Source organism: Cydia strobilella, chromosome 21, assembly GCF_947568885.1.
Source record: "Cydia strobilella chromosome 21, ilCydStro3.1, whole genome shotgun sequence".
NCBI lineage: Eukaryota > Metazoa > Arthropoda > Insecta > Lepidoptera > Tortricidae > Cydia > Cydia strobilella.
Genome location: NC_086061.1, coordinates 7089102 through 7112881, shown reverse-complemented (window position 1 = coordinate 7112881; position 23780 = coordinate 7089102). Strand labels below are relative to the sequence as shown.

Here is a 23780-nt window from a genome sequence, read left to right as displayed (position 1 = left end):
GGTGGAAGTTCTGATAACAATAAATGAACCTGAGTTCCACTTAGTACAGCCAGGGTTCATCATCAGCTCTATCTTGGGTACTGCTCTCCCATTTGCTCATCAAGACGTGTCAGAAGACCAAAACAGCGTGTGCCTATATTGCACCAAACCTGAGTTCCACTAGGTACAGCCAGGGTTCAGCATCAGCTCTATCTTGGGTACTGCTCTCCCAAGTGTTCATCAAGACGTGTCGGAGGACCAAAACAGCGTGTGCCTATGTTGCACGAAACCTGAGTTCTACTAGGTACAGCCAGGGTTCAGCATCAGCTCCATCTTGGGTACTGCTCTCCTAATTGCTCATCAAGACGTGTCGAATAACCAAAACAGCGTGTGCTTATGTTGCACGAAACCTGATTTCCACTAGGTACAGCCAGGGTTCAGCATCAGCTCCATCTTGGGTACTGCTCTCCTAATTGCTCATCAAGACGTGTCGGAAGACCAAAACAGCGTGTGCCTATGTTGCACCAAACCTGCGTTCCATTAGGTACAGCCAGGGTTCAGCATCAGCTCTATCTTGGGTACTGCTCTCCCAAGTGTTCATCAAGACGTGTCGGAGGACCAAAACAGCGTGTGCCTATGTTGCACGAAACCTGAGTTCTACTAGGTACAGCCAGGGTTCAGCATCAGCTCCATCTTGGGTACTGCTCTCCTAATTGCTCATCAAGACGTGTCGAATAACCAAAACAGCGTGTGCTTATGTTGCACGAAACCTGATTTCCACTAGGTACAGCCAGGGTTCAGCATCAGCTCCATCTTGGGTACTGCTCTCCTAATTGCTCATCAAGACGTGTCGGAAGACCAAAACAGCGTGTGCCTATGTTGCACCAAACCTGCGTTCCATTAGGTACAGCCAGGGTTCAGCATCAGCTCTATCTTGGGTACTGCTCTCCCAAGTGCTCATCAAGACGTGTCGGAAGACCAAAACAGCGTGTGCCTATGTTGCACGAAACCTGATTTCCACTAGGTACAGCCAGGGTTCAGCATCAGCTCCATCTTGGGTACTGCTCTCCTAATTGCTCATCAAGACAGACCAAAACAGCGTGTGCCTATGTTGCACTAAACCTGCGTTCCACTAGGTACAGCCAGGGTTCAGCATCAGCTCAGCTCTATGTATACTAAAACCTTCTCCAGAATGTAACAAACACTTTTCTAAAAACCGCATCAAAATCGGTTCAGCCAAATGCGAGATAATCGCGAACAAACATATATACATACATACATACATACATATACATACAAACATACGGGTCAAACTGAGAACCTCCTTTTTTTTGAAGGCGGTTAATAAACAAGTACTTACAACCCAAGGATTAAAGTTTCTGGTCGCAGTTTACACCCACACAGTACAGCCAAACACGCAAACAAATATAACTTTTTACACGGCGAGCGACGCACACAATGATAAATAACTTCGTCGTCGTCGATGCAACGTGCGGAGCCGATCAACAAACGTCCTGCCTCTACCAGCTCCCGCGCGGGACTGAGGCCGCGAGCACGTGTCACCGATGTTATACCAGAAAAAGGGGAAGTTTTTAAAAAATCGTCAGAAAATAAAAGTTGCAATTTAAATAAAATTAAGTACAGCAACAGTTTAAGTAAACATTGCAGATTATTTGAGTATGCAATCTACGTCGAAAATAAGTAGATTTTCGGAGAAATTGTCACTTGTTTTGAGGTCATTTCTGGAGAAAATTGAATTCGTTTAACTTTCATTTCCTCGAACTCTAAGTCATATAACAACAATGTAATCTGATAAACCTAGAGTACAGAACATGTGTAATACAAATTTACCATTTTTAGCAGTCCAAACTTTACGAAATTTACAAATAAGAGCATCAAAGTCAGTGCTTTACGCGGGTTTACCTAAACGTCCATCAGAAAAAAATTCATTACTAATTTAGTAAGCCTTTTTTCAAAAAAATGATCTGATAAACCTAGAGATAAGAAGTCGTGCTAATAGAAACCAGTACTTGTTATTTCAATTAGGTAACAAAAGGTGTACAATTTCACAGAAGAAATCTATCAACTTTACATTTTTGCGACTAAAATCGTAACCGGGCTCTTAATAAAACAAATTTTCTGCCGGTTGTATCGCGGTGGAAAGACCGTGTTACGCGTTTCGGTGGCTGCCATTCCTCAACCCACCAACGGAGCGGCAGCTGACGTTCACGAGGGTTCATCATACGTAGCTGTTAACCGCTATACGAGTTTATTAGACATGTGTAAGTAATGCTCGTGATATCACAAATGAGATATCTCTCGAACGCGTAATATGCTATTACGTATCACACGGAAAAATCAACCATTACTTCATGTATCACTCATCACGCGAGCCGAACGACCCGCGCCGAAGCGCGCGTAATGGTTTCAATTCCCCATAAATTCAATAGATTGACGCGCCGATATGAATGGTCAGTTCAACTCTATACACAGTGCGCGTAATGTATAATGCTACTTGCAATAGGCTATTTGACTAATTTTTGAAAATGGTTTTAATTTATTGTTTATGACTTAATAATTACACTACATTAATATTTCCGTGAAATTTCCTGTATTAAATATAAAAAAACAATGTTAAAGTTTATTTATTTTGAACGCGCCTTAAACGCTGTTTTTGCAAAGGGGCTAATCACGTGACACGTGTGACGTCACACGCGAGTAAACTCAGTCAATGACCTTAGTAAATCTTATGGTTTATGTGCATTGAATTGATTATTTCACTGTAAAATGGGATATATATGGTGTATAGTGCCGCAATGTTTAAGTACGACTATAAAAAATCCAGATAAATTGTTTGTTTCCGTTCTAACGAATCCCAAAAAAATAAAAATGTGGTTAAAACTAGCGCGAAGAGACCCAAAGAGCATTTAAGCGCATATAAATGTTTTATCTGTGAAGACCACTTCGATGTAAGTAATATTTAACTGTAAATAAATATGGTAATTAAAGCAGCGGATTTTGTTATTTAACGAAACAAGATCTAGGTATTTAATGTATTACTACATAACCTCATAACATAGCTCTTTCAGCATTAGTAGGTAGTTAGTAGCATACTTTTTCTTTCAAACTAAAGTGCAGTACTATGGAGATATTATTCTCGTCATCGTATTCTATATATATATCGTCGTCGTATTCGTATCATCGAAATCGAAATGTTTTTACATTTCTAAGTTCCGCAGCATATTAATCTGGATTATCTTTAAAGAAAAGTGTAACCATTAATGCGTCTGTCTGGTAGGTTGCGCTATCAGCTTTCACATATTTCGGCTCCATTTTGAGATTCTTATGAATATTGTGCTACTAGATATACGGATAAATCGGAATATATCAGAAAACTGTGGAACAATAACTAAAATTAACTAAATACAAATAAAACAGTTAAAACACTCAAGGCAATCAAGAATTTTTACCCGCGTGTGACGTCATCCGAGCGTTGACCAATCACAGAGCGTTCACGTCCCTGATGAAATTTCAAAAAATATTAAATTTTCTTTCGTTTTTTTTCCAAAAAATAAACATAATTTACATTCAAATATAGTGAAATATACTTTATTAGTTTATTATCTTTCAGGATGACAGCAATTCGTTATATATTTTTAATGTTGTCAAATACCCTATAGTGTCATCACAGTTGTTTGTTTGCCAAGCCATGCTTTGTTATCTCGCTCGCACTCGCACTCAGTGATCGCTCGCTCTCGCTCTGCGATTCTTTCGGCTATCTTCGGAAGACGTCGGGCCGCTCCTCAGAATAATGACTAAAGCAAAGAAGCCGGGCAAAAATAAAAGCTTGGTAAAAGATATCGTATTCACAACACGTTATTACTTTTTGTCTATGAGTGAGTGAGACAACAATCCGCAAGTTCTTTCGTTTTTTTCAGTATTGTCATAAGATGAACTGAGGGAAATGTCAAATGGTCCTATGTGGTTCTATAATATAATCCAGCCAAATAAAATATATGTTCGTTATTTCACAGGTAGGTGTCAACTGTAACAACTTGACATAGTCGTATTATTTTAGTTGAAATATTTCGGGATGTTTCAGCGGTCATCTTGGTTTATTTTAATTATAATGTTGCTATTCCTGAAAGATTGTTGGAAAACGTGCTGAGTTTTTATTTGTAATGGTTTGAAGTTCCCTTTGTGATAATGTCTTGTGTGATCGAGGGCTGTAAATCGTATACAGGAAGAAAAGAAAATACGCACGAACCGATAACCTTTAATCGGTGAGTTTTGTTCAATTTTGAAGAAATTAATTTATAGGACCTGACCCTAAACATAGAAATCGATATGTTGTTTATGTAATTATTACTTGCATTCAAGTCTTTATAGATTTTTGCATATTTTTCGAACTTTTCTGCTAAGTATGAAAGGTTATATTTTTGGCATAGTGATGTATCGACCTCAGATCAATAACGTATCGACATTTACAGCTTTCTTATAGTTTGGCCCAGGACTGTCTCATTTTAATTGATGAGTACAGTCAAGGGCATAAATATATATACATTCCCACAGTCTCAAAAATATGTGTACGCTTAGACAATAAAATCGTGTTCACATATTTTTAAGCCATTTGTCTGGATCGTATTTTTGCCTTCGACTGTACCTATAGTTTTCTTTGTTCTTACTTACTGACAGATTGTGTTTGCCAGACTATAGTTTAATACTAAAAACCGGTCAAGTGCGGGTCGGACGCGCGCACCAAGGGGACTACTTTTTAGTATTTGTTGTTATAGCGGCAACAGAAATACATCATCTGTGAAAATTTCAACTGTCTAGCTATCACGGTTCATGAGATACAGTCTGGTGACAGACAGACGGACAGCGAAGTATTAGTAATAGGGTCCCGTTTTTACCCTTTGGGTACGGAACCCTAATAAAAAAGACATTAATGATCAGTGATGAATGTTCCTTTTATTAATACTGTTGGTCACAAAACTCAACTTTTTATTTCAGATTTCCAAAGGACGAGGAATAGGGGATATTACTGCAATGTTCTGCCACCAGAGTGCAGCACTAGCTTTTTTAGTGCACCGTAGAGTAACTTATTTATACTGTACCTTTAACAGGTTTTTGACAAGTTTTCAGGGGACCTACCGGAAAACTCGAATCCGAAATTTCGTTATCTAGCAGCCTCTTTATCGCTCGAATACGCAAGAGTGACAGAGATGTTAGATAACGAAAGTTCGATTTTCTTGTTTCGCGATAGACCCTCAGATTGTGATAGTGGCGCCACCTACGCCGAGTTTCGCGTAATATTCCCTATTATTAAATAAAAAATATATATTACACGAACGTTTTTTTTTTCATTTCCTATTTGGTACAGTCAGCTGCAGAGAAAAGGTACCCCACGTCCATACTAATTTACAGAACTTTGTATGCAGGGGGGTGCCTTTTCTCTGCAGCTGACTGTACATGACTAGAAACTATACTTAGTCTTTTAGCATTAGAAAAACCGGTAAACCATTTCCACGTGTCTTTTTATTGACAAGTTTTTTTATAAATAAAGCAATATTTTACTTATGAAAGCAAAAGTATGTAAATTATCGTATATTATATTTGTTGTGACTTATTTTCAAAGTGTTTTTCGATAAAACGACACGTTAAGATCGCTCGCCTTCTTTCTAATGATAAAAAAACGAGAGGTATAGTTAGACGGTTCTGAGTGGTAGACTGCAAATGAGATAAAAGCTATATTAGGTACATGCATTAATCCTCATATCAGGCGGCTCTTTGATTCCAAGGATTGCATAATTTTTATACTTTTTAATGATTTTTAGAATATGAAAATTATACAAAGTATAAAAGTTATGCAATCCTTGTATTCCACGCATTTCATTTAATTTCAACGAGCCGCCTGCTACAGATTTCTTGAAATTGCCGCGTTTTTTCAGGTTCAACTTTCATTAGCCAGACTATTATCAATTTCCCAATTTCGTGATTATTCTTTTACACGGCACATAAACTTATGCATAATTTATCGATATAAAAAGTCGACACAGTTACATCCCTAACAAATTATCAAACTTATGACACCGTACGTAAATGAGAAATAACAAGCATATATGCATCTCTTTTCGGCACATTATCTAATTCGTAAGGAAGTAAAGTACGGGTATACATATTTGCGAAGCATTTTTGCCCTACTTCTATGCTTTAGTCATTATTCTGAGGGCCGCTCGGCCGATTGCGTTTAAGTTGTCGCAAATTTCACTAATATTCTTACGAATATGATTTTCTGCATCTGCAATAGATTTAAAACTCTAGTGCGTCCGCGTAGAGCTTATAATGATTTCTTATAATACGGGAAGGATGCGGCTAAATCAAGTAATTTGTTTGAGATTTTGAACAAAACCGTTTTTTATTATTGTTATGAAATGTTTGGTTGACTTTCGCGGTTCGCGGCAAACTAAGTACGAGTTACTTGTTTATCTTTTAATTTAATTGTGAATTAGTGCGTACCGTACCGAGACTGAATGTAGAAATTAGATTTGTGTATGTATATATAGACTGTTTGAACTAAATTATAAATATACTTAAATGAAATTGTAAATAATAGTAAAATAATTATAGAAGTTTGCCAGTCCTAAGCCTGGAGTTCCATTTTATTTTGGTAAAGTATGAAGGGAAATCAATTTGAATGCTGCGAAACTTACATACATAATTAATTACATACCTGTATCAGTGTCATATCAATTTTATCCAAATAATAATAAATTATGCATATTTTATGATTTATAAGAATGAACATGTGGTAATAATAGAGAGAGGGCCAATAGAGAGTACTCTCTCCAGGCGGGTGTTATGCCTGGGGACCGAAGTCCGCTGAGAGTTAGTCAGAAGGAGTATATATAGTAAGTGACATTTGAAACTTCGTAAGCGCGATATAGGTTTCTAGCTAATTGCGTTCTAGCTCCCTAACGCCATCTGTTAGATGACGTCGACAGTGGCAGCTAGTGGGGACGCCACAAACAAAAAATCTTTCACATAGCGATGACTGAACGCAATGCGTAATAAATTAAATAAATCCATCGCCTATACGGATTACGGATAGGTACGAGACGCGCTAGTCACTATACGTCACTAGAGTACTGTAGATGCGCTGCGTAATGTAGGAGATGCTGTAATTTGACCATCACGCGCGCGCCGAAGCGCTGTTTCACGTTCGGGTCATGTATCGAGTGATGAGTGATGTGATATCTCAGTGTACTATTACGTTTTCGAAAAAGTGATGTGATATAGCATTACTTTTTGGAGCACTGTTTTGCGCATGTCTAGAGTTTATGCCCGGGAGGAGATGACTGACGAAATTTGGGCCTGGCTCGCGGTCCACTCTGGGCGACTGGAGGATAAACCTATGTATACATATATTTTCGATATTCGATATTTGTGGCGTTCTCAATCAAAAGGTACCACTTTGTCGCTTACCATAAAGACGAAATTTGCTTGTATCTTTATACAAATAACTTGTCAGAGCATCCTTATAGCAAGCGGCAACGTGGTACCTTTTGATTGAGAACGACAAATTTAGTAGCATATTTATCATGTAAAGACCTTAAACCGGGAAAATAGGCTAATACATACTTATTTCGTAAATAATTTAAATTTTGAATTTGTGTAGATTACCTTTTGTGTGTTTAGTAAGCTATTATTAAATAATGAATTAAAGTAACTGTATTTTAAAATCTAAGGCTGGCCTTATACAGTCTGAATCTGACTTCATAGTCTGAATTCCGGTACCTTGCCTCACACATGTCTTAAATATTCAGACTGATCAGTTGTCTCACCAAGTCTGTCTCACTCTCTCTCATGAATGTCAATGGCAAATTCATAATCTGAATCCAGTATGTGTGTGCTCGTCCGTACTAATTGTATAGAAAGAGGTGAGTCCGGAATTTATAATCTGAATTTTCATATTCTTAATTCATAACGCACGTCAGTATCATTCTGACAGATCAATCTGAGAAATTAGTAATGTGAAAAAATCAGAATGTGTGGGGAATAGTAAATTGTATGCAATTCCATGCGTTCTGAATTAATAATATGAATTCAGATTATGAATTCAGATATGGATTCAGACTGTATAAGGCCGGCCTAATATAGTTAAGGCTATCTCTACTGAGCTCGTTCACTTACCTGTACTAACAATGGCATTCTGTTAAACAAAAGCCATTATTTCTTTTGTGTGAACACGTGGCCATTGTGTGTGAGCCTCAGGCACAAAAAGGCCACGCGCTCACGTAAAAGAAATAATGGCTTTTGTTTAACAGATTGCCATTGTTAGTACGTAAGTGAACGAGCTCAGTAGAGATAGCGTTAACTATACCTATACATATACGTGTATTACCAACATTATGTCGGTGTGCGTCGGCCTTACTTTCCTGCGCATCTAACGGAGATTCATACTTCCCTTCCCCCCACGTAACGTCCGTTAGGAATCCAGTCCATTTGTGCAAGAAAAAAGGAAGTTATGTGATTGTCTTTGCATAGATTATAGAAGGCTAGTACGTAAGTTTTCTAGTGAGGATAGCAGAGATCTGCATCGTTATGAATGTGTTATGTGTCTGCAACTTTCAACTTTAGATTTGTTCATTTAATCTAGACTCGTTAGCTCGTGTAGCGTCGCTTTCACGTATCTACCGAAAAAGAATATATTTTTCGGTAGATACGTGAAAGCTGGTTTTAGGGTTCCGTACCCAAAGGGTAAAAACGGGACCATATTACTAAGACTCCGCTATCCGTCTGTCTGTCTGTCACCAGGCTGTATCTCATGATCCGTGATTAGCTAGACAGTTGAAATTTTCACAGATGATGCATTTTTTTTTTTATGAAATAGGAGGCAAACGAGCAGACGGATCACCTGATGGTAAGCGATTACCGCCGCCCATGGACACCCGCAACACCAGAGGGGTTGTAAGTGCGTTGCCGGCCTTTAAGATGGGAATACGCTCTTTTCTTGAAGGTTTGAAGGTCATATCGGTCCGGAAATACCGCAGGCGACAGTTCATTCCACAGTTTAGCTGTGCGAGGCAGGAAGTTTCTAGAGAAACGCACAGTTGAGGACTGCCAACCATCTAAGTGGTGAGGATGGTAATGTTGTCGCGTAGGGCGATGGCGAAAAGAAGCTGCAGGGATTAATCCGAACAATTCCTCGGAGCACTCCCCGTTATACACGCGATAGAAAATGCAGAGCGAGGCCACATCTCTACGCAGCGCCAAGGAGTCAAGCCGTTCCGAAATACGCTGGCAGTCGACAATTCGAGTCGCTCTTCGCTGGATGCGGTCCAGAGGGAGAAGCTGGTATTGGGGTGCCCCTGCCCAAAGATGAGAACAGTATTCCATGTGTGGGCGAACCTGCGCTTTATACAGCTGTAGGCGGTGGGCCGGCGTGAAATACTGTCTCGATCTGTTGAGCACACCGAGCTTTTTTGAGGCTAATTTGGCCTTACCCTCTAAATGGCCGCGGAACTGGACTTCACTCGAAATGTCGACGCCGAGGATTCCGATACTGGCTGCGGCAGTCAGGGGAGTGCTCTCAAAACGAGGTGATACGACAAACACTAATTTTTTTGCGGTAAACGCGCAAACCTGTGTCTTGGCAGGGTTAAAACGGACTAAGTTTAGTCGACCCCATTCAGAGATTTCTTTTAGGGAAGTCTCAATTTCAGACACAAGTTTGTACCGGCTCTCGATGACGTTTTCCCGAGAGATATTGGTGCGGCCGGTGTAAGAGGCATCACCCGTACTATCATCAGCATAACAATGAATTCCGCTGATTTGCAGCATGTCATTGATATGCAGATGTTGCCGCTATAACAACAAATACTAGTAACAACAACAAAGTACGGAACCTTTGGTGCGCGAGTCCGACTCGCACTTGGCCGGTTTTTTAAATATCTAAATTAAATAATCACATATGGGCTCTTAAGCATTTTCAGAGCGCAGCTCTCGCGCGGGGCTCCACTCTAGTCTAGACTCTAGACAGCCGGCTAAGGCAAGCCAGGGGCAGAGGGCCCTGTCCCACTCATCTGTCGAGTAACAGACTGACAGAATTCCCCAAAAGCACTCGGGTACGTGGGGTCGCTACTCCTCAACAGCCCGTCACAAGGTGCCCTGCGCTGAACATTAATATTATTATTGTATGTATCTATTTAAAAAATACTTTAGTTTTTGCAAAGGTTGATTTTTGTATTTAAAAAAGAATCAACTCCTTCAAACCTTGCAGGAAAGAGCGTACTCCCATCATAAAGGCCTGCAATGGGCATGTAAGCCCTCAGCAGGGCTAGCACATGATTGGCGCGACAGTATATAATAGCTTACCATTAGGCGAATCGTCTGCTCATTTGCCTCATATCTCATATATCATTAAAAAACACCGATTTTCCTCAACGCAATAGGATGTACTCATTCGTTCTTACCTTCTAATATCCGTTTATCATTTTCCAAATGACTTAACCGATTTCGATACTGCTTTCTAATCGATTCCTATAAGTAATTAGAAGATATTAGAACCTAACCTCATTGATATAATTAATTAATAATAGATTATCTGTACGGAATAACCCATTTTTGGTGAATGCTTAGGCAATTTAGACCCCTAATAGATATCGAAATGTTACCGTTATCGGCTATTTGAACGACAGTGGCGCCCGCAGGACGGGCATGGGTTTTGACGACCGGTCTGGCCTAGTGGGTAGTGACCCTGCCTGTGAAGCCGATGGTCCTGGGTTCGAATCCCGGTAAGGGCATTTATTTGTGTGATGAACACAGATATTTGTTCCTGAGTCATGGATGTTTTCTATGTATTTAAGTATTTGTACAGGTATTATATATATATCGTTGTCTGAGTACCCACAACACAAGCCTTCTTGAGCTTACCGTGGGACTTAGCCAATTTGTGTAAGAATGTCCCTATAATATTTATTATTATTATTATTTATTATGAGACACAAGTTATTTAATGGCTCCTCTACCCGATGGCCCAGCGCTGGACTAGCGAGATGGCCATGCAATGGTTGAAAACGCAACGACGCGATATAGTTCTAAAAACTTCATTACTTCATGATGAGGCCACGTAGTCGTCTTTTTAAGCAAAAATATCGTAAATTGGTTTGGTACAAAGCACGAACATCCACTCCTACTCAAATATCGGGGAGGTCTCTCGGGGATCCGAGATGTTTTGCCTTGTATGGGGCCACTCCGCTGCATTCCAGCACTACGTGAGAGGCTGTTTCTTCTGTCTCCATGCATACTCTGCATAGGGGATTGTCTGTGACACCTTATAAAAAGATGTTTGTTAAATAGTCCATGACCTCTTATGACACTGGTTACCATGCTCAGTCGGGTCTTCCCTAGTTGAAGGAGCACTCTTGTGAGCTTGATTGAGCCAGGCATGGCTTGTTTGGCCTGTCTGCATCCAGTCTGGTTTATTAGCCAATATTCTGTGTGTAGTTTCCCTGTACGTGCCAGCAGCATTGAGGGTACCTTGCTAAACGGTATCGGGAGGATCGGTTCTGGGCCAATCGCTCCCGCACTCGATCCTTGCCTGGCAAGCTCGTCCGCAGCATCGTTACCCCATGATCCACTGTGTCCTTTGATCCATTGTAGGGTGATCTTGTTGTTATGACATACCTCCATAAAGGATGACTCACGTTAGACCGGGCCGTGTGCGGGCCGGAGCTTCCGGCGCTTCGTTTTCTATGGAAAAACACCACGTGATCACCTGTCATGTCATAGGAAAGTAAGCGCCGGAAGCTCCGGCCCGGACACGGCCCGGTCTAACGTGAGTAATCCTTTAGTCGTTCGTGGCATGTGTATAAGTTGCCCTGCCCGTGTTGTACGCAGATGATTGAAAATGATGATATGAATGCGCATTTAGATAACTGTGAGTTAAAATACTAATTATTGTTAATTCTAAGGTAGTCTTCGGTTACCGCGATAGTTACTCATGAACTAAAACTATGAAAACGGATTATATCGCGTATAATGATTTTATAATACATCCCGACGTTTCGAACCCTTTACAGCGATCGTGGTTCGAAACGTCGGGATGTATTATAAATTCAATATACGCGATATAATCCGTTTTCATAGTTTTATTATATTGTCAATTTATTTATTACTAATAATTATAACTTATTAGCGACCCGCCCCGGTTTCGCACGGGTTAACAAATTATACACCTACACCTTCCTCAAGAATCACTCTATTGATAGGTGAAAACCGCATGAAAATCTGTTCAATAGTTTTTGAGTTTATCGCGAACATACAAACTGACAGACGCGGCGGGGGACTTTGCTTTATAAGGTGAAGTGATTAATCGTATTATGTTTAATATTAATTTAATGGTTAAATTTGTGTGATATGAAGGCTGTCAAGTTGTGATATTAAATTAATAAAAATTGATGTTAATTTTTAAATGTTCTTGTCCTTTCATTGGGCCTATAATGGCCTATATTGCTAATGTGTTTGTCAATTTATTTTTTAATGCAATAATTAAACATCAAATAAGAATAATTAGTAATATATACATAGTAAGGCCCCAGACGCACGAAAGCGCGTTAAAAAAGCGCTTAAATCCGTCCGCACGCTAAATTCGATTTAATGACCATGACGTTTTTTATCTTTTATCTTTATCCATTTGTGTCACTCAAGACGCTTTTTTAACGCGCGTTGAAAAAGCGCTAGTGTTTATGAGGTTATGAGGCCATAGTAGACCCCGGAGATGACCGAACGAGATGCTCTTATCACGTCTTTTGGAACTTTCAGTAGGAGTACAGCAGAGAAAGCGTTATTATTGTTTGTCCTTGTCACAGTCTCACATTTTTTTATTTCCCACCGTAAAAAATTGTATGGTTTATGGTAGGTAACCAAGGGCCTGACACTCTTTGATAGAGAAAGATAGTCTTATTACGATTCCTATAAGAGGAAAGAGAAAAGTGCCATGCTTTGTCCTTATCACCGACCGGGTTTTTTTTCATGGTCGGGTTATGGCAGCATAGGTAGGAGGCGATGGCGAAATACCGAAATTTATAAGTAAAGGGAAAAAGGATTATGCTGCCATACGCATACAGTCAATTATGGACGATATAGAAAGGACGACAATCTCTTATGGCCAAGGGCCTGACACTCTTTGATAGAGAAAGATAGTCTTATTGCGATTCCTATAAGAGGAAAGCATGAATCTAGTATAACTGGATCGGTCATGAGGAGTGGGGGAAAATGACCGAACGGGATAGTCTTATGTATCTTTCAGTAGGAGTAGCAGAGAAAGCGCTGTTATTGTTTGTCCTTGTCATAGTTTCACTTTTCCACCGCTGCCACAACCGAGGTTGTGGCAAACAAATAAGTACGTGACATGTCATGTTTGTTCGTTGCTTGTTTAATTATCGTTGTTTTGTATGAAATTGTGCTTTCTCTTATGAAATATAGTGATGGTTAGCGTTTTGAATGCTTGAACTTTGATAAAATACTGGTGAATTGTTCTGTAATCGGCTGTAATAGCCGCTCTGAGCAAAAATATGAGATCATAACGTTTCACACGTAAGTACGGTATTTTACACCTTCCTCTTAACGCAATATGTGAGAATAACATCGTAAAATTACGTTACACTCAAAGCAATGTAGAATCAAACGATTTCAATAAAAATATCACAATTATTTACGCAAATTAACAAAACATTATTTGTAAAATTATCCGCCCAAATTACGTAGGTAGGTAGGAGTCTGAGGTCAGCCATTTTTAAACTTCTTCTTAATTTAGCTGCATAACAATCATGTTAGGGATACCAGATGAAAATATCATAATTTTATGGGTAATTTTGACCTCGAAGTTTTTTCGTACTTCTAATTCCAAAAAATAAATAAACAAATGTTGTGAAGATTAAAAATGTGGTGTACATTAATTGGTGTGATCGCGATTTGTGATTTCTTTAAATTAAAACCCATAATACATTTTATTTTACGTTTTATTTACTAAACATGTTTAGTTTTGTACCACCTGCGCGAATTATAGGAGGTATTTCATTGTTTATACGCCTAAAAAGAACGGCCCATTGACATTTTATTTAACAATTTTTTAATACCGTCAAACTAGCTAACTTTGCCTCCAGGGTAATCGCCCCAACGTAATATCAAATATTGGGGTAATTTTTACCAATATGGTATCCCCACGTTTATGACGTCATCTATGTCTATCCCTTACGGGCGCACGCGTATAGCTGGTCTAATGTAATGCTAGGTCTATGGAGGAAAGAGAAAATAGTGCCATGCTTTGTCCTTATCACCGACCGGGTTTTGTTTCATGGTCGGGTTATGGCAGCATAGGGAGGAGGCGATGGCGAAATACCGAAATTTATGAGTGAAAGAGAAAAAGGATTGTGCTGCCATCTTTCTCTTACCCCTGGTCGCTCGGTTTCATGTCAATCTACATGTATAGTGTCTATTATGCTTATGGCAGAACTATTGCAAAAGTGACCAGCTTTCAGCTGTAAATAATAGTTCCTAATCTCTCCGGTGACGCTAGTTAGGCTCTGGGACATGAGTATAACATGAACCAAATAAGGCAACAAATAACCCGACCAAATTACGTAGGTTGTTTTTGGTAGTATTTCGGTGTATGGTGGCGCCGCCTAATTACTGTTTTTTGACGGACACTTTTCATACATAGAGATTTGGCTCCTTTATATAGTCTCCATGCTGTCAATACATGAATATGTCTTCTCTTACCCCTGGTCGCTCGGTTTCATGTCTATAACTACTATACTATATAAGTCTATGTAGGTAACAAATTTAATAACCCGACCAAATTACGTAGGCTGTTTTTGGTATGTTGTCAGGAATGTTAAAACGTGTTTTTAATTTTGACGCATTGCGTATGTTATGTCGCTCACGGGCGCACGCGTATTATAATATTATAGAGTAAGACCAAGATATGTCTGCAATGATTTTGATAGCACACGCAGTGCAAGTGTTATTTTAAACGTCAAACTTCTATGAAATTAGCCTCATGCATGAAGTTTATATTTGAACGAAATATGTTTTATTCGGATGTTTGTTACCGTTATATCATGTTACAAATGCATTTCCGTCTTTAAATTACCATTTAATTACTTAAAATTATAAATAAAAAGTACAAAAGTTTGCCCGCGATAAGCTAGTGAGCGAAACGGTCGAAACGCCACGTGACGTCACGCGTTCGACAGATTTGTGTCATTAGTAGCAAACGTCAGTTGGACCGCCCAACGTGTGACGTCATCACGCTCTGTCGAATTCGCACCAAAAATTATGAGCGTTTCAACCGCTCAAAAATTTTCAACATTTTAAATATTTTTTAATAAAATAATGTTAAGGTTTACAAAAGTATTTTTATCATTTCCGGTGTTCCAACGATATAAATTATGAATCCAAAAATAAAAATAAATTCATGCATGGAGCTAATTATGACGTATAAATAACGAACTGCGTATGCGATGAAAATCGTGGCAGACTTTTCTTGGTCTAAACTCTAGCAAATCTATAGAAAATATGCTAGATCTACTTCATATACTGAAATGACATTTCAAGTGTTGCCAGTTTTTTGCGTTCCTTAAATAGTGATGTACTAAAATCGATATAAATCGAAACCATGCAGAGATTAGGCAAGAACAGGGTGTTAAACAGGTATAAATCCCTTTCCTACCTGTATCCAATTTCACATTGCACTCGTAATGGCATCGACACGCGATGTTTTAATGAAGCTATGGCCAATTAGCGATGACCTCGTCGATGAGTTACCTACCTACTTGTATAAGGCAATGATTTGCTGTCAATCAATTCATATGAGGAATGGCTTAAAAATCCTGTTGTTCGTTTTACCTGAATGCGGCAAAGTTTAAAGGATGTTTCATGTACTACTTATACATATCTTTGCCATTCGTGTTTTCGTTATTGCATCTTACCAAACTTGAAATCGAGTTTGTTTACATCTAAAGCCATTAAGCAACAAAAAAACAACATAAGAACGCAATATTTAATTTCGTTCGAAAAACTGACGTTTTTGTACAGGTCTTTGTATGTAAATGACAAATGGAAACAGTGTCAAAAAACATTACTTTTAAGTTATTCTACAAATATGTAAGTCATGTAACGAGTTTTTTTGGTTATTTGACATTATACCTTTTATTATTATTTTATATTAGTTATATTACATTAACTGGTAGATATTGCTTTTGGCATTACGTCCGCCTTTTTGTACGATAAGTTTTCCTTTCGTGCAATAAAATTTTAAATAAAATAAATAAATAAATACCTACCTATGTTATTTTATCTTATGGTTTTTGGGGGCCCTTGCGGATACACTTCGACCCATAGTGATCTTTTGTGCAGTTACCCCCTAGGAAAGATCCGTCCGCTACTTAAGAGTTTTTCCCACCATCTCCATATGCCAGATCCGGATGATGGAGCTCGTGGGTAGCGTTTTCAATTCCTTGGTTCCAGATTGCCTGTTCCAAAGTCCTTCATTCTTTTTCTGGCGAGAGGGCGTGACATTCACACATCAGTCATTCAGTTATTAGGGTTCCGTACCCGAAGGGTGAAAACGGGACCCTATTACTAAGACTCCGCTGTCCGTCTGTCTGTCACCAGGCTGTATCTCATGAACCGTGGTAGTTTGTTTATTGCACAATAAAAATAAGTACAAATGGCGGAATTAATGCCTTAAGGCATTCTTTACCAGTCAACCATAGGGCGAAAGAGATATTCTCGAACGTGGGTGCAGTGGGAAAAATATTTAAGAAAACAGCAACTATTAAAAATTGGGACATTAACAACATTATTCACAATGTTAGAGTTGGAAAATAACATGCTATTATTGTTTAGGTACATAAATACACAAACGAGTTAACAATTCCCGGCTAATTAAATTATTTTATGAAAGTATCGAATCATAATGCCGTTCCATCGGTTTGCCGCTGTCACTGTCATATTTCGCAAGAAAGAACGGGAAAGATCATGCGTGCCAAGAGTCAATTTTGATCGAATTTTGTCGATTTTTATTTATTTTAAAAACGTTACCTTACAATATCGAAATTCAAAAGCTATGAAATTATTATTTAAGTTGATTGTTTTTTCTTCTTTTTTTGTTTATCGTATCACATAATAAATAACCGAGTAAAGTTGGAATAAAAGTCCGAGTTAGAGGTTACTTTGGGAATTAGTTGTATCGAGCGAAGTGTCATAATTCGTGTATCGGAACTCGGAAGCTATGATATTAAAGATAATATAGTCAAGAACTACATATATTTTTTCCACGTCTACGAATATCAACGCCTCTTAGAAAAACATGATCATATAAGATTTTTCGCCTTCTGGCTCAGGGAACCGCCATAAACACTAATCGTAGGCGTAGGTACAGGTTTGGCTTTTGGCTGTCCGAGACTTGTTCGTCACAGCTCGTTTCTTCTTTTTTAGGCAATTTCGTGGGATATTGACCCCTAGACCATCCGCCATCTTGGCATCGACTGACCAATGAAACTGTGAGCTCTGGTTACACACTAAACTAAGGGGATAGTGGACGACCGCATCTCCATACAATTGTAGTCACCATTTTCCTCTTTGGACATTGACATTGTGGAAAATATTTGTACACGATTTGATGTTTATTAACCAAAGTTATGTCCCTTCGTTTGACTTTTTGAATATTACAACATATTCCATACAAATTTATAAATGCTCCCAAGTAAATCAAACGACACGACAGGGCATAGCTGTGGTTAATATATGCACCTATACAGCATATTGTGTAAAAACAAATTTTCTACGCCTACTTAATGTTAATATTCAGAGAGGAAAATGCGGACTTGTGTTATGTTTTTTCATTATATTTCAAGTTATGCTGGTTTTGAAGCAATGCACAATCGCTGTGGGAAACCCAACTAATGGAAAACTGGCTACTGGAATGGAAAACTAATCACCATTTCTATGCATTTGCGAATAAATTTTCGTCGAAAAAAGTTAGTTATTACTATTAGAGCGTTTTCACATTGCCCGATCTGATATCGGATGTCAGATAAATGTAAAATGTGAGACATTTGTGTTTCTCTGTATTTATTTATTCATTTAATAATTACTGCTAAAAAAATATAGATACCTACCTAACTCAAAAAACCGGACAAGTGCGAGTCGGACTCGCCCACCGAGGGTTCCGTATTTTTAGTATTTGTTGTTATAGCGGCAACAGAAATACATAATCTGTGAATTTCAACTGTCTAGGTATCACGGTTCATGAGATACAGCCTGGTGACAGACAGACGGACAGTGGAGTCTTAGTAATAGGGTCCCGTTTTTACCCTTTGGGTACGGAACCCTAAAAAGGTGGACTTAATGCCATATGGCACTCTCCTGCAGCTGTTTTTCTCATAAGCGCCTTCCGACATCCGAATCATCCGATATCGGAAAGCGCTTTCGATAAATTCAACCATGTCGGACCTCCCCGTCAGCTGTCGAACCGATAATATTTGTTTGTGTGCGTATGTGTAGGCATAATGCTTGTTGTAGTGTGCTAGTGTGCGTGACTGACCGCTAAAGAGTCTAAAGACGGCGCCCGGGCGCGCCCCCGCGGCCTGACTACGCGGATGTAGGTTCCTACATCCGATATCGGATCCGACAATGTGAAAACGCTCTTAGAAAGAGACAAATAAAAACAAATAATAATAATCTCTATTTAAAACTATACTTATTTGTTGCAAAAAATAAAGTAAAGACTTTATAGACTAAAGTAAAAACATAACAAGGGTTAGCAGCTGTCTGGGAAATATAAAGAGGGCCAAATTTATAGATTTGAGAAACCATGTCTATGAAATATCTACTTACATTACATCTACAAGATTTTGCATAAATTACCAGTCATACGCTTGTCTCTGACCTTTTGAATGCAAAATTATCTAATGTAGATATGTACCTACTTACCTAGGTAATGATTGCCCGTTAAATGATTAACTTCAAAATCGATAATTTAGTCAAGGTTGTAGAGACACAAAATAAATACTTACTAGCGTACAGAAAGGACACTTCCTACAAAACCTAAGTTTTACAGCGATTCATGGACGAATCACGCTGTCCCTTTGTAATATATGGCACTATCCTTTTCGGCTATTTAGGGTTGTCAAAATTCAAGTCATTATCTTATCTGTGGTCGTCCACGCAAAGGAACGTCAAGTTGTGTCAACCCTATTGCTCGGAGCAATGCTGAGCCGAACGGACCCGAGAAAGCCCGAAAGGAGGAGTGTCCCCCCACTGGTAGAGATTACAAATCAATATTATCAGTTGTTATAGTGTGTTTATTTACTGTCTACTTCTAAATATTTCTATTAATGTATGGTCAAGACAGTTTTTTAGGGTTCCGTACCCAAAGGGCAAAAACGGGACCCCATTACTAAGACTCCGCTGTCTGTCTGTCCGTCTGTCACCAGGCTGTATCTCATGAACCGTGATAGCTATACAGTTGAAATTTTCACAGATGATGTATTTCTGTTGCCGCTATAACAACAAATACTAAAAACAGAATAAAATAAAAAATATTTAAGTGGGGCTCCCATACAACAAAAGTGATTTTTTGCCGTTATTTGCGTAATGGTACGGAACCCTTCGTGCGCGAATCCGACTCGCACTTGGTCGGTTTTTTTTATTGTTAATTCGTCAAAAATAAATCTTCAAGTGCGGGAGGACATGCGCACGGAAAGTTCCGTACCGTCAGACAATTTTTTATAACTTACTCTTTCACATTTGTAAGATCGTAGCAAGTGTGAAAGAGATAGCAATTATGATCCCGGTAGGACCGGTGGTAGTCAGTTCGTTGACACAAATGCACTAATAGGTATTTATTTGCTTTAGGATTGTTTTTGCTACAAGTCTCACCAGAGACTGGTGAGTGGTGACTTTATTAGCAGTCGCGTAGAACGAAAAATGACCCTACTAAAAAAACGATACTTTGACTTGCTGAAACCGGTGACAGCACAGCACTATTTTCAATTAAGGCTGTCCTTATAAAATTAAATAGTTTAGTAGTTAAAGTAGGATGTACTTCGTACGATTCACCTATTTTATTTCATTTAAAAAAATAAACGTCGCAGTGTCGTGACTCGTGATATCATTGTGACATTGCCAGTAGTTTAAAACATTATTCTTTGGTGGATACTGGTCTACTGGATCCCTACCCTCCCTATAGGCAGTTATACATTTTCATGCCATGAGTTTTGGAGATAAGTCATTTTGCCTTTGAAAATCGCCCACGCAATTGAAAAAAAACCGGACAAGTGCGAGTCGGACTCGCCCACTGAGGGTGGCAACAGAAATACATCATTGAAAATTTCAACTATCTAGCTATCACGGTTCATGAGATACAGCCTGGTGAGCAGAGACGGACAGACGGCAGACGGCCAGACGGACAGCGGAGTCTTAGTAATAGGGTCCCGTTTTTACCCTTTGGGTACGGAACCCTAAAAATAATAAGATTAATCATGTTCACCGTTTACCTTGTTAGTGAGTTCGTATTTCTCACTTTATTACAAGATAGATAGCCGCCACCCACCGCTCTTACATGATTGAAAACAGAACCGAGCATGTTTTAGGTTAGGTATAACTTTTTAAATTGTTTACAGTGGCAAGCTAAAGCCACAGGGTGGTTAGGCGCTCGTCTCATCCGCATCACTGGTCAAAAACTTTTTTAATTCTGTTTATAGAAAGACGAAAGACTTATAGGCCATAGGGATACAGTCATTGACGCATTTCTTACAACACTAGACTTTTGTAAACGGCGAAAGATTCTTATTCTTACCTGATTGTTGCTCACGTCAATGACAATATAGGCCAGGTAGACCACTTCCTCCTCGTCCGAGCCCAGGGCTGCGCCCCCTAGGCCTGCCGTCCTCACGTGCAGCGCGCAAACCCATCCTCCAGATATCATCGTGCCATACAACGATGACAACACTTAAAAAAAACTACACTCTCATGCCCGAATTCTCGCTTATGCCCACCGTTTTGCCGCTAGAAACTCGTTGAGTAATGTTGTACCGCTAATCAAGCATCCGTTTTTAAAATCGAAAAATCACATCACTTTTGTACGTTGCACTGTTTGGAACTGTAGTTTTTAAAAACCCGCACGGATAAACACAGACAATGGAGTTTTTTCTTAAATGTTTCGTTTTGTTTTTTAAAACGGTCTGTCTGCGGGATGGTATGATCGAGACTGCGAGTGCCGCTCGCTTGCCCCCTTGTCAGTGCGTGCGCACTGTGCCCAGGTAAGCCAGGTGAGGCGACGTTGCCGCTCCGCCATTATCATTGATGAGATAGCTAGAATATATCCACGCGTTGCCAACGCGGTTCATTACCTCTCCGACAACATTTCAAATTCAAGTATTCCCTTTTGAAACATCAATGGAACGTTTTGTTTATTTAAATATAAAAGTAACCGGCTAGCATTTTCGTCGATTTTCACATGTCTCATACCATTCGATTATGCACTTTAAGCCCTTACGAGAAGGCTTATATTTGTATTAATGGAACATCCGGATTTGTTTATTTATTATCGTGATATTAGAAACCTATATCGCTATCTTGCTGTGTATGCATTATTGATGCGTAACGACGACCGGTTTAAGCGTTTTTGGTCAATCGCTTACATTGCGCAATCTCTTTACCTTTATTTATAAAATTCTCATGAAGTGCAGTAATGTATAATAAATACATTATTAATGCTATTTGATCTCATGCTTGGTACGTCAAGTGGCTAAAACACTTACTAAGCATGATTTGGATTTTGGAAGAAGGTTAAAATAAAATGTCTGGAGATTTGATTGACATTCGTTTATTTTGGTACCTACGCCTAACTGAATATAGGTACCTGAACCTACCTACCTGGGTAGGTACTACCTAAAAAAAGATTCTTGTTTGTTGTTCTTCATAGGTATTTTACATAAAGGATGTAGGAGGATGTAGGTATGACTCCCATCTACCAATGTACAATTAATTTAACCTACCTACTAACATGAATTAATATTCAAACAAAAATCCTACTTTTTTTCTCAACTGCATAATGTCCTATTGTTGACTGATTTTCCATTATTCCGAAGGTAACATTACTAACATTGTTCACAAATTAACATGTTTTACAGTACTTTTCCGTAGACCTCTCTTGACCTCATGTAAAAGACTTCAACGACGTTGAAACACACCAACTTTACTTGACCCTTTAGTTCTCGGTAATCTATATACGGCTTAAAGTTCATCTTCTATTGGTTAATTACAATGTTGATGGATGTTAAAATAATTATTTATGTTTAGTATGTGGTAAGAGGTAATCATGTGACATTCAAGTAAATAGTAATAAATCTTGGATTAATAAAGTTGATTTTAATGGGCGTCACAAAAATGTTAAAGGGTTCCTTCAAGGGTTGGCAACGCGTATACATATATGGCTTTCCATAGCAGAAGGGTCCTTATAAGGTCCTTATTGCAGATGAAGCATAACTAGCATAAGGATCCTTCTCTGATGGAAAGCCACATATTTAAGAGGCTGTGACAGCTTCCCATCGGGCGAATCGTCTGCTCGTTCACATAAAAAACAAGTGCGATTCGGACTCGCCCACCGAGGGTTCTGTACTTTTTAGTATTTGTTCTTTATAGCGGCAACAGAAATAGGTAGTAGTTACAATTTTGATACATACTTACAAACTTTAGAAAATATAAACCTAGCTCGTTTCAGAACATCAATTCCACACCATAGCGCCATCTACCGAGTTATCACTGGAAATCCCATGTCAAAATCAAAACTGGTAGGTAGGCTCTCAGAATAATGACTAAAGCAAAGAAGCCGGGCAAAAATAAAAGCTTGGTAAAAGATATCGTATTCACAACACGTTATTACTTTTTGTCTATGAGTGAGTGAGACAACAATCCGCAAGTTCTTTCGTTTTTTTCAGTATTGTCATAAGATGAACTGAGGGAAATGTCAAATGGTCCTATGTGGTTCTATAATATAATCCAGCCAAATAAAATATAAGTTCGTTATTTTACAGGTAGGTGTCAACTGTAACAACTTGACATAGTCGTATTATTTTAGTTGAAATATTTCGGGATGTTTCAGCGGTCATCTTGGTTTATTTTAATTATATTCTTGCTATTCCTGAAAGATTGTTGGAAAACGTGTTGAGTTTTTATTTGTAATGGTTTGAAGTTCCCTTTGTGATAATGTCTTGTGTGATCGAGGGCTGTAAATCGCATACAGGAAGAAAAGAAAATACGCACGAACCGATAACCTTTAATCGGTGAGTTTTGTTCAATTTTGAAGAAATTAATTTATAGGACCTGACCCTAAACATAGAAATCGATATATTGTTTATGTAATTATTACTTGCATTCAAGTCTATATAGATTTTTGCATAAATTTTCGAACTTTTCTGCTAAGTATGAAAGGTTATATTTTTGGCATAGTGATGTATCGACCTCAGATCAATAACCTATCGACATTTACAGCTTTCTTATAGTTTGGCCCAGGACTGTCTCATTTTAATTGATGAGTACAGTCAAGGGCATAAATATATATACATTCCCAAAGTCTCAAAAATATGTGTACGCTCAGACAATAAAATCGTGTTCACATATTTTTAAGCCATTTGTCTGGATCGATATTTTTGCCTTCGACTGTACCTATAGTTTTCTTTGTTCTTACTTACTGACAGATTGTGTTTGCCAGACTATAGTTTAATACT

General features: G+C 38.7%; 1 protein-coding gene across 3 annotated transcripts in view; it reads right to left on the bottom strand.

Annotated features, from left to right (window-relative positions):
• The window catches only part of LOC134751147 (RNA-binding protein fusilli), a 136414-nt gene extending 115133 nt beyond the window's left edge, over nt 1–21281 (bottom strand). Inside the window, exon 1 of one of the 3 annotated variants that reach the window (XM_063686508.1) lies at nt 20849–21281. In XM_063686508.1, the coding sequence (XP_063542578.1) occupies nt 20849–20977 (129 nt within the window). In that variant the 5' untranslated portion in view covers nt 20978–21281. The remainder of the gene's footprint in view (nt 1–20848) is intronic. The other 2 variants (XM_063686509.1, XM_063686510.1) reach the window with 2 other exon arrangements.
• Nucleotides 21282–23780: the final 2499 nt, after the last annotated feature.